A 12898-nucleotide genomic window follows, 5' to 3' on the forward strand; every position below is an offset into this window, starting at 1 on the left:
CCCCTTGGAGACTGGCTGAAAGTTTTTATATGGACAAGATTATAGTTTTTTTTTTTCCGATGGTTACATTCTACGCTTGGCAATCCTTGAAGGTCAGCTTGCACTGTTATTACCATGTTGCAGATGAGTTACTGTACCCTCCAAGGTCATTCTACCTCTCGAAGAGAAACTTTAAAGTTAAACTTCAAAGTCATGGGAAAGCAAGGGGAGTGGGGGGCGGATAGGCAAAGAACAAATCAAAATCATAGGAGCATGCAAAAGGGAACTATGCAAGCTAGGCATTAACAATACCACAATACCCAGGAAGCTAGGCCTATATTGCTGGCAATAAACAATAAATGTGAAATTTCCACACAGCCCCTTTCAGTCCCCCCTTTTGTTGGAAGCTTCTCAATCTTGGGGAACAGGGCGCCATTCTACTCCGGCTACTTCTTGCTGACCAGGGGCGTCGACGAGGGTCGAGGACTTTCAATGCGTGTTAGAAAGAGTATAGGGGGGTGGTGAGAATGGAAATCAGTCGTATCTTGGCGAATTAGGTGGCATGATGAAGGGGCATCTTCACTTATCACAGCAAAAACTCCACCAGCTCTGAGAGTACTGGTAGCCCCCTTAGTGAGTACCCTGATGAGGCAAGGGACACAAGTGTAGATTAGAATGATTACTACTATTATTGTAAGGATAGGGGCTAACCAAGACCCCAAGGAAGAAAAAATGCTGGAGAACTTTAAAAGGTCCTTTCCACCTGGGGCCAGTTGATCCTCTGGGTGTTGATTTTTTTTCCAGGTTTTCAACAGGACCGGATCTCCGGGTTGGAACCTATGAAGGGGAGTCTCAGAAGGGAAAGACAAACGGGAAAAAGCATATGGATTAGCAGTGTTTATGACAATTCTCAGAGAACGGACCCAGTCTCTTTTCTCCACCTCGATCATCACTGAGGTGGGGAAAGTTGACTTTTTCAGGACCAGTCTCCCATATATTAATTTATAAAGGCTTAATTTAAGCCTGCTTCGAGGGGCTACCCAGATTCTGAGCAGGGCAATGGGCAAAACTTGTATCCAGGTAGTAAGTGTTTCTTGGCAGAGCTTGGCTAGGGTTTTCTTCAGAGTGTGATTTATCTTCTCAGTCTTCCCAGTTGACTGTGGCCTCCAGGTTGAATGTAATTTCCAGTTAATGTCCAGAGCCTTACAAAGGCTCCCCCATTGTTACTTTGGATGGATATTGGCAACCCAAAACGAGGAATAATTTCTTTGAGTAGTACTTTGGTTACCTCTCGAGCTTGTTCAGTCTGACAAGGGAAAGCCTCTACCCACCCTGAGTTGGTGTCCACGAAGACCACAAGGTACCTGAAGTTCCTGGGTGCCCGGGGCATTACTGTGAAATCCACTTGCCAGTCTTCTCCCATGTTTGTTTCTCGGTGTTGGACTCTGGGTTCCACTGGGTGTGGCGCAGTCTCTGGGTTGTGTCTTGCACATAGGCGACACCTCTTGTAACATCCCGGATGATTTTTAGGGAATTCGGCCTGGTGGCCACCTGTTGGATTCACTCGAGGCTGGCATCTCTCTTGTAGTGAGTTTCTTTATGTAGAGCTGATACTATACTGCATACTTGGGTCTTATGTAATAGTACTTTCTTTCAGAGTTTATCAGTCATAAACTCAGGTCCTGGGTGGTGTAGCTCTTGGCCTCTTGTTCTTCTCTGCAGACCTGGAGGGGCTAGGGCAGCTGTCAGCAAGGCCGCTTTTTGCTTCATTCTTTCTTTTTTTTTCCTTTTCTTCTGTCACCTGATCTCTATTGTTGAAGATTTTAAAAACAATTTCAAGTAATTGCCCTGCCCAAACCCCTCCCTACAGCACCCTCACCAAAAACGGTACCCTGTTGGGTGTGGGAGGGGCAGACCATACCTGAGGCAGTTGAACTCTCACTTTCTGGCTCTCTCTGTCTCCGCCAACCTCCTGTACCCCCTCTGTACCAGAATCAGGCTCCATCTCTCTCCATCCCGACCTGTCGACTGTGACTACACCATCTCCATACAGGGGTGGGGGAGGAGGACAAAAGCAGGTACCAGGACTAATCTTTTCAAGAGGGAGTCCTCTGTTGAGGACTCAGGGAGCACTTTGTCTTTGGTCTTGCCTGATAAAGAACTTGGTTAGAAGGGTTTAAGGTCTGGTAGAGGGACATGAAAGCTTGGAGATAGGGGACCTCATCCCACTTTTTCTTTCTTACAAAACAAATTAAGCTGCAGAATCGTATGGTAAGCCATGGACCTATGTTGTGTCATCTGTCCTGGTCTCTTAATTGATATTGGGGCCACACATTATTGCATAAAAATACCAATATTTTTTCTTTTGGATCATGATCTTGTTATAGAATCTTTTATCAGAAATGTTCAGTGAATGGTAATTGGGCATCATTTGGTCTTTAAGATCTCAAGCACCATACAGCAAACTAAGAAATAAAGCAGAAATACTAACAACAACATTAGGCCAGTTTTCTGAAATAACCAACGAAACCATGGCACTAAGGTCTTTGAACCAGGGAAAACAGTTTTCATGAGGTGTTTGTTTATGCATAAGCAGTATCAGTAACTGTTTTTCATGTGTCTCAACAGCAGCTACATTCTGCAAAAACCTCAGATTGAGTATTAATATAAATACAGCAATGTTTATCTATTATGGCACAAACTGTTTCTTGAGAGACTAACAGGAAGGCTAATGCTATTCTTTTTTGTAAAATCATAGCTCAAATTTTAGACACTTTTTGGTTATGATATTTACAACTTTGCTGAGTTTACCAACAGGAACTTCTAATTTAAGAGTTATAATATTTAAACCCGTTAGTTAGATAATTTAGGAGAAAGGAAAATGGTTTCTTATATTCAGAAAGTAGGACCTTAAAACATTCGCAGTATTCTTACATAAAACTCATAGTATCTTTTCGTTTACTCAATCTTATGTAGTCAGTTTTTGTTCCACATGATTCTAGATCAGCAGCAGCCTGTAAACTCATCAACTTCTGCATAAGAGTTCTGGAAATCTTGACTGAGTCTAGTCACAGCCTTTTCATAAGTCCAATATCAAACGTTTTCAGCAGATCAGTAAAGTAAAAGCTTATCTGTAGATGACAAAACTTAGTATGACCATAATTAATTTATAAAATAATACTCTTATAGCAAAAGACCTGATAGAAGTTAATTACAAGCACAACTTAAAGGCCAAATAAAATCAGTTAAAAAAAAAAAACTTTGGATTAAAAATATTTTTAAATATAACCATTAATTGTATTTTTAAAGAACTTCAGATATCATACATAATAATTTTGAGACATAATACCATATAGTCAGGATATACCAAGAATATACTAAGATTATCAAATCTTTAAACACCTGAATAGTAATAAAAGAAAACTTCATTAGTAAGTGATGTGAATTCCCAGTCAAACCATTGGCTTTGATAAAGTTGCAACCAAGTTAGCAATCAAGAAATAATAATAAAATTTTAACATAATCTTGTGCGTTTGCTGTCTAGTATTAGGCAAAAACACAAGAGAAAATACTGACACACAAATTTCAGCCCAACAAGAGTCAGTCATGTCCTCCAATCCCGACAACATTCCTCGCACAATTTACAATATGCTAAATTACCCCCTTCACCTTCAGCACCCTTCTCTTAAACAAGAATCCCTTGTGGCTTTCCATGAAGTTCCAGAGCCATCAGGAGCCGACCACAAGCCACCGTGAAACAACACCCAAGTCATTCCAACAGCAACAAACTCAACTCTCTACCTTACATGCTATTTAATATTCAAGTCAAAAAATCTCACAAATTATAAATTAAACCACTAAACTTTAGTCAGACAGATAAAACTTTTGACCATATTAAATACATTTCTTTTTTGATAAACCTCTTAAACATCTTTGTTGCATACCTCTTATAATGCATTCTTTTAAAATGGCAAAAATGAACACACTCATCAGCAGACTTAAATATATATGTATATTCTTCCTCTTCTGGCATAAAAAGCCAAAGTATATAAGCTTAAATTATGACAAATATCTGTTAATTTAATATCAATAAGTTACATAAAATGTCTTGGGAATTATTTTAAGCCTGTATATGATAAAACATAACTGTTGTTGAAAGAAGTTTGTTTAAATATTCTAATTTTCATTTAACTTTTATTATTTCTTGTATTTCTTAATCTAATTTTAGCCCTCAGAGATTTTATCAGCTGGCTTTGGAAATCACAAAGTCTCTGTTCAATTGACCAATCCATTGATATGGATATAACTTTAAGCCCCTGGCTACTGCTAGAAGCATTTTTCCAGGCCATTTGAAGTGTGTCTCATTGTGATTTCTATTCCTTTTGACTTCTTAGAGTTCCCCTGTAATATAGAGAACTTGTTTACAGTTCTTTTATGACTGGGATCCACCCAGTTTCTGATAACTATAGCAAAGCAGCAGTTTTTCTAATCTTTGTCTTAAAAGGGTCTCTGCCTAGTTGGAAAAGGTCTTTTAAAAGCTTCCCTGGAGCTACATGACCTTGGAGACTGGGGGCTGAGGCAGAGGAGGCCTGATCTTGCCCCACCCTCACTGTTTTGATTCATAGAAGACATTTACATATGTTTAAGTTGACCTAGGCATTTTGAAGGGCAAAAGGTAACTAATTTCTTTTTTTGTTCTTTTGTTTGGTATTTTCACACTGTCACTTTTAATGTTCCTTTTTTATTTTTTTAACTATGCCAGCTACTCTGGTCTCTTTTTGAAAGGGTGTGGGGACTTCTCTGCTCCTGTGGCGTTGGTCTCCCTCCTTTTCTTTGTTTTCTCTAGGGATGGCCTTCAGCCTGCAAGGAGGCAGCTAGGAAGGCTGCCTGGCACTTTTGGTCTGTAGCTTTTTTTCTTTCTTGCCCCTTATCTCGGCCAGAGTAAACTTGGCAGGCCAGCTCTAGCCAAGGGATTTTTAACCCTGTACTTCCTTCTTTCTGAAGCTTTCTCTTAATATCGGGGGCACTTTGTCCTGTAAAGATTATATTGACCGTTCTGGCATTTTCAGGGCTCTCAGGATCCAGATCAGTGAACTCGTGAACATCGTCTTAAGATACTATGGCTATCTCAAGAACCAGTCTCACCTAGGGTATTTTCACTTTCCCTAACAGCCGAATCAGGGCACCCAAGTAGATGGTATGATACTAGGTACACACAGACAACGGACAGGACAGACACAGAACCACAGTAAACGAATAAATCCCTCAAACTGCCGGAGGTGCTCTTGACCCCTTCAACCTCTCAGATGGCCCTGCCTGCCGACAGAGGTGATCTTAGAGAGTTTCAACCTCCCAGACACACTCACGAAAAATCCCACAAGCTGCCGGAGGTGCTCTCGATCCCTTCAGCCTCTCAGACAGCCCTGCCTGCCGACAGAGGTGATCTTAGTGAATCTCAATCTTCCAGACACATTCACGAGCACACACACACCCAAGACCAAGACTCCGGAGTCACCAAGAGTCCTTTTCTGCTACCCTATTCACGGGGATCGGTCATCTGAGGCGCCCTCTGGCTCAGAAACCAAGGGCTCAGGTCCCGTTCCGGAAACCTCGGGACTGCCCTATTTGCCCCGGCCCTGAGTGCAACAGGGAGAGGAATTGCAGACTCACCTTAGGATCCTCTTATACCAGTCTTGCTTGTTTCCCCCCTTACCTCCGTCTGGTGCAGTTGGGTACTGGTGGTGCCGCAGCGGGCCTCGGTACTGTCGGCAGCTCCCTGGAGGCAAAGGGAGCTTCTTGTAGCCGGCCGTTCAGGGAGACAGCCAGACAATCCTGGGCCAGCCTCGGGGCCACCAGGTCTCAAGCTGCTGGAGAGCCCCACATAGGGCGCCAAAATTTGTTACTGCAATGGTGGGTCTGAGCCGCCTGCTGCAGAAGCCAGTACTGAGACAGGGGTGAGGTGAGCAGCAAGAGTGTTTTTATTGTATATCGATATACAGGAGACAGAGGGGAATGAGCTCCTCCAAAAGACCTGTCTCCCCCTTGGAGACTGGCTGAAAGTTTTTTTTATGGACAAGATTATAGTTTTTTTTCCGGTGGTTACATTCTGCACCTGGCAGTCCTTGAAGGTCATCTTGCACCCTTATTATCATGTCGCCGATGAGTTACTCTACCCTCCAAGGTCATTCTACCTCTCAAAGAGAAACTTAGTTAAACTTCAAAGTCATGGGAAATCAAGGGGAGGTGGGGGACAGGAGGAAAACAAATCAAAATCATAGGAGCATGCAAAAGTGAAATATGCAAGCTAGGCATTAACAGTACCACAATACCCAGGAAGCTAGGCCTATACTGCTGGCAATAAACAATAAATGTGAAATTTCCACACAGCTCCTTTCAAAATGGGAGCAAGCACTCCTCCTCTGCGAAGAGAGGGGGTGCTCGTTTTTTTCTTGCCCTGCTTTTTTTTTTTTCTCCTTTTTTTTTTAAATTGTTGTGCTTTAAGTGAAAGTTTCCAATTCAAGTTAGTCTCTCATACAAAAGTTTATACATACATTGTTATGTGACCCTAGTTGCTTTCTCTACACTGTGACAACACACTCTCGTTTCCACCCTGGATTTCCCTTGTCCATTCAACCAACTCCTGACCCTCTCTGCCTTGTCATCTCACCTGTGGACAGGAGCTGCCCATTTAGTCTCATGTATCTACTTGAGCTAAGAAGCACACTCTTCACGAATATCATTTTATGTCGCATAGTCCAGTCTGATCTTTGTCTGAAGAGTTGGCCTTGGGAATGGTTTTAATTTTAGGCTAACAGAGAGTCCCGGGGGCATGTCTTCTGGGGTCTTGCCAGTCTCTGTCAGACCATTAAGTCTGGTCTTTTTACTAGAATTTGAGTTCTGCACCCCACTCTTCTCCTGCTCCGTCAGGGACTCTGTTGTGTTCCCTATCAGGGCAGTCATTGGTGGTAGCTGGGCACCATGTAACGAATCACCAAGTTTTAGGTTGGCAGTTGAGTGCAAATTGCTGGTGCCATCCAGGGACATGGAGACAGATTAGATAACTATAAAAAGTGATAATTGGGACAAGAGGCAGGATCAGTGTCTGATAGAAGAACTCAGGACTCTTCTAGCTTTGATAGAGACATATGTGGACCAAGTATTAAGTGTTCTTTTTTTCCCTTCCTATGTTGCCAAGTTTTTGCCAGAAGGTTGATCATTGCAGCTTGTAGACCATATTTTTTATTCCCTAATTACATTAACAGCTAGAGTTGTTTTATAGATTTTGCTTGAGACTGATGCCAGCTCTCTTATGTGTCTGAGAGTAATTGTAGCATAAATCTAGACTATTTTTTTAGACTTTAAAATTTTGAAGATTGTTCTCTATTTGTTTGATGTATAAATTCTCCATCTGCTTCACTTCTCTATGATATTTCAAAAATATGCTTGCTGTGAGATACAATGAGACACTTTATGTAGTTCTAACATAAATAATTTAGATTAAAAATTCAATGATGAGTAATATTTAGTTTTCATGTTGATACATCCAGTCACTGTGGCTTAGCCTACTGTTATATCCTTATTCTAGTTTACAGAGTTATAGATTTTGGGTGTTTATCCTCTTAAAATCTATGCCCTACCAATGATATAATGCCTCTCCTCTTCCCCAGGTGAGAATTATTGATGAAAAGTATAATATAATGTAGGCCTGGGTTTAAAAAATTTTATTTCTACTACTTGAATAAATTATATAATATCTTTATACCTCAGGTACTCATCTGTGAAATAAATATAATACAAGTTATTCTGCAGAGTTGTTGATTAGAGAGAATGTATGTAAGATGCGAGATATAACTCTTCCTGGCTCTCAGTAAATGGCAGATACATTATTACTACTGTTAGATTACTAACTAGTGCCTGTAGACTTCTTAGACAGTGCGGCATAGACACTGGGCTATATATGCCCTGCGAAAATCACATGCTGGATTAAGGGAAGCTGGTATACAATTCCATGGGAGTTTAGAGAGTCCTCTGGAGCAGACCATTTCTGTTTTAAAATTGAGTTGTTCAGATTTGTGAAAATAAACAAATCTATCTTGAAGTCTTTTCTTGGCAAATGGATTTGAACTCTAATAAAATATTTTTCTTTTCCTTTTATTTTAAGGGTGCTATTTTCTTGGAAGGTGTAACCGTTAAAGGTGTAACTCAAGTAACAACTCAACCAAAGTTAGGAGAGGTACAGCAGAAGTGTCATCAGTTCTGTGCCTGGGAAGGGTAATAAACATTTTAATGTTTTAACAATTTATTATTACTCTGTAACCCTTAAAATTAATACAAACATTAATTGTATTTGCTCCTTGAAAGAGAGTACTTAAAAAGATACCAAACAAGAGTTTATCAAGTTTTTCTCTAGACAAGCAGTTTAATAAATCAGATGGTTGAGTCAAAAGTAGATGACTCACATCTTCCTAAAAGAATAGAAAGTTACTCTTGTCATTATCTAGTATTTGTTATGTGTCTTTGATTCTACTGCTGCTGATTTCATGTTTGGGCTGGTTTTATCTATTAAGGGAGAATAGGTGAAACTTGAATTTGGCTCATTTTCCAGTTTTTCTGTAATCAGAAGTCTGGGAGAATCAGCTTTAAATATGTTCTGCCCCTCACCATGATTTGAAAATATTTATCAGACATTTCATAGAATAGGTACCCAGGAGAAAGTTCACAGCTCTTATCTGTTGCTCACAAGACTTGGTCTGTGGTCATTTATATTGATCATTGTTATCTGTGGCAGAAAATTGTAATACAGTATGAACATGATGAAATAGGAGCATTAATTGTTAAAAATTTATATATAAATTTATAAGAATTTATATATAAAGAACTTTTGTGAGTGGTACATACAGATCAGATAAATCAGCTAGAAATAATTTTAATTTAAAGATAAAAATGATGAAGAAATAATATTGGTTTTATTGTGTTCAATTCTTGCCAGTGTACCTTAATTTTGACCTACATTTCTCCTGTTTTGTCACTTCTGGGCATCTTTTGAACAGAAATCTGCCTGCCCTCTAGTGTCATGCCAAGTTGGCAGTGTCATGGTGGAGAAATACGGGTCTAGAATAATGTAAGGTAATTAAGCCAAGATTTAAATTTCTTCCTGAAGTAAAAGACTTGTAAACATAACCGCTTTATTGTTTAGATCATGTATATTAATATTTTAAAATTAACTCAATAGTGGTAGTATAGCAGGCACAATTTAGAATCTTGTTAACTTGTATCGTAAAATGTCAACGAAATGATAACCTTTTGTTAGCATTCTTGTGAAAGCTGCTGTTATTCCAACTGATGTTAATCTCGTGATAGGGAGAACATTGTGATAAATATGTGACTCATGTGAGATTGATTTAAGGCATGTATTGATTTGTATGGATACCAGTTATAGTAGTAATAAAATGTTCTTCATTTAAGGTCTGGATTCCCTGGAGCACAGCCTGTTTCTATGGACAAGCAAAATATTAAACTTTTAGAGCAGAGGCCATATAAAGTAAGCTGGAAAGCAGATGGTACTCGGTAAGTTAGACTTCTAAAAAAAATTCTATAAATAACCCTAATGCTTGAAGAATATTGCTTTGTTGTTAGGGAAGGTTCACACTGTTGGGAGTGTGAATTTCTGACATGATCAGCAAAAACCACAGTTCAAAAATTACATAGTTTTTGTTAGGCATAGTATTTTTGGCCATGTAATGCACTTATCTTTCATTGTACTAAATTTTTGGTTTCAGGGTACTATTAGTTCGACATAAATCTCTATCAAATGCGAAGTTTGAAAGCATTTTCTCTTGAGAATATTGTGGTTTTTGATGTCTGCTTCCCACTGCATGGCATTAATGGTTGTTGGGTACTTCTAAAGTTAACAGATGTGTTGTCAGTTTATAATATAAAAATTACCAACTCCCTAATTAAATCTATTTTTTATTTGTTTGAATAGTAGTTATCCTTTTTCTCTTAATCCTTTGCTAATATTTTTTGTATTGTTATACCCTCTTAAGGTAGTTGTATCCTTACAGCAAAGCTTAGTTTCAAATTTCATGTTCTTAAGTTTTTTAATTTTCGTTAATGTTTTACTCTTCCTTAATAGCATTTTATTTTCCTTTCTCTTTTGGAATTTTTTTTTTTTACATTTTTATTCTATGTATTTATTAATTCAGCAAATTTTATAATAGTTGAAATCATCATTTTAACAGATATTAATATAGAGGTCCTATTGACTTTCATAATGAAGAAAACATTTTAGAATAATTAGGAGTGCCTATATATATATATATATGTATGTTAGTTTTTTAAATGTTATTTTGAAGATGATGTGGGTTGCCTTTAATTTTCTATGAAAAGTTTTTAAATGTCAAAGTAGCATGTATACCCTATGTATCATGATTATTTTCATCTATATTTAACTTGTGGTGACCTTGAAAGATACATGTGGAGACATGAATGGGGCAGATACAGCTCGATTTCAATATTAAGTGAATATAATGATATTATTTCAACATGATATGCTTTCTAGTATATCTGAGTATTTTATTATATTTTATTTTTAGTATTTGGGGATATAACAAAACATTTTCTTCCAGTTGTCTTGATTTGTTGGAAACAGTCTCTCAATTTAGGCTTTTCTGCCTTTTTTTAGTATTTCATAGGTAAGATTGAGTTCATTAAACATAGTTCAGAAAATAGCAAACACAAGAGGAGAATAAAAATAAACAATAATTTTATCATCTAGAGATAAGCACTATCATTATTTTAGTATTGACCTTTTGCTTTTAGTTATAATCAGTTATTGTTTTTAATATTAATACTTGGTTTACTAAATCCAAATAGAAAACAAATGTATTTTACATATGTATGTTCATTTATTCATATTATTTTGAATTTACTAAAAAATGAATTAGCTTAAAAAATACTATGAATACATGATTAAAAATTCAAACAGCATGCAAAGATAAGATAAAAAGATAAGTCAGCCTTGTCTAATTCCAGGAGTATACAAGGATGGATACGTGATTTGCCTCTTCTATGCCACCTTTTCCCAAAGTGGATTCTTTTTTTGAAGGAATAAGTGAAAGTTAACATTGCTGCTTATTTTCAGAATCTTAGTATACTCAGTATGTTCAGTACCATTGGTTCCTGATCATATGTTACCTCCTGAAATGGATGAACGTCAACCAGTTATTTTTGGTACAGTGACTCTGTGTATTCCTTCTGTCTTCTTTTTTTTTCATTTATCAAGGGCAATAGGTTGTGCCCATCTTTATTTCTGAGTTTTATTCACAGAGTCAGTTGAGGTCGCTGAATATCTGGAAACAGCTTCCTTGAAGAACAAAGCTGACGTCCTTAGGGAAAGTGAGGCACCACTTACATTCCAACTCTTGACTCAAACATTACAACAGAGGGTACTTCCGGTACAGCACTTAGTTCCCTGCCTGATTTTAAGGGGATCTGCAATAGTGAAACAGGCATATTGAGAACCAATAAAGGAAATGTCAGCAACAGCAAAAGCAAAGCAGACAATGTGCAGACAATACTGCTTTACAAACATAAAAACACTATGTTTGCCATCATATCTTCTCTTTACATCTATTCTAACCTGTGCCAAGACAGGACAGTAAAAATATTGATCCATTCATCAGCAAAACATTTACAAACAAAATCATGTTACTTTGTGTTCTTTTTAATTTAAATTATGAGTAAAATAAACAAGTTTTTTAAAAAATTTACACTAGATTCTTAGACATTATTTAAAAATATTCTTGAAAAGCCATATGATGTTAATTTTGTGTATGCTGAAACTTGTCATGTAATCGTAAGTAAGTATGGGCATTCCCTAACTTACAAAGAATTGAGTCATATCTCCTCACTGACCCTAGTTTAATGATGAGAAGATGGCTTCAAGAGCATTATGACTTTGTTTCCTATCACCTCCTTGAACTCCCAAGTATAATGTAAGTGATGAACTTCTGATAATGTACAGTCTTTCACTAGTAGTTGGACTTCCTTGGTGCACTGTCACTTCATTTTTGGTACAACCAACACTGTAAAATTCTTTTTTTTTTTTCTTAAAATTTTTTTCCCCCATACAAAAATTTATACATACATTGGTATGTGACTCTAATTGCTCTCCCCATACTGTGACAGCACACTCCTCCTTTCCATCCCTGATCCCCCACGTCCATTCAGCCAGCTCCCAACGCTCTCTGCCTTTCCTTCTCACCTATGGACAGAAGCTGCCTGTTTAGTCTCTTGTATCTGCTTGAGCTAAGAGGCACACTCCGCACGAGTATTACTTTATGTCCCATAGTCCAGTCCAATCCCTGTCTGAAGATTTGGCCTCGGAAATTGTTTTAGTTCTGGGCTGATAGAGAATCCAGGAGCCATGCTTTCTGGGGTTCTTCCAGTCTCAGTCAGACCATTAAGCCTGGTCTTCTTAATAGAATTTGAGTTCTGCACCCCACCTTTCTCCGATCCATCAGGGACTCTCTGTGAGGATCCCTGTCAGGGAGGTCATTGGTGGTAGCCAGGCACCATCTAGTTCTTTTGGTCTCAGGCTGATGAAGTTTCTGGTTTATGTGGCCCTTTCTGTCTGTTGGGCTAATACTTTCCTTGTGTCTTTGGTGTTCTTCCTTCTCCTTTACTCCAGGTGGTTGGGACCAATTGATGCATCTTAGATGGCCGCTTGCAAGCTTTTAAGACCCCAGGTGCCACTCACCAAAGTAGGATGCTGAACATTTTGTTAATAAGCTTTGTTATGCCAAATGACCTAGATGTCCCTTGAAAGCATGGTCCCCAAACCCCTACCCCTGCTACTCTGTCCCTTAAAATGTTTTATTGTATTCAGAAAACTTCTTAGCTTTGTTTTAGTCCAGTT

At 38.3% G+C, this 12898-nt stretch overlaps 1 protein-coding gene across 1 annotated transcript in view; it reads left to right on the forward strand.

Moving 5' to 3' along the window:
• LOC101351287 (mRNA-capping enzyme) overlaps window positions 1-12898 on the forward strand; it is a 94448-nt gene that overhangs the window by 44902 nt on the left and 36648 nt on the right. Inside the window, exons 7-8 of the mRNA XM_023742495.1 lie at window positions 8141-8250; window positions 9445-9546. Of these exons, the coding sequence (XP_023598263.1) occupies window positions 8141-8250; window positions 9445-9546 (212 nt within the window). The remainder of the gene's footprint in view (window positions 1-8140; window positions 8251-9444; window positions 9547-12898) is intronic.

The sequence above is a fragment of the Trichechus manatus genome, unplaced genomic scaffold (genome assembly GCF_000243295.1).
Source record: "Trichechus manatus latirostris isolate Lorelei unplaced genomic scaffold, TriManLat1.0 scaffold00211, whole genome shotgun sequence".
NCBI classification, from domain to species: Eukaryota; Metazoa; Chordata; class Mammalia; order Sirenia; family Trichechidae; genus Trichechus; species Trichechus manatus.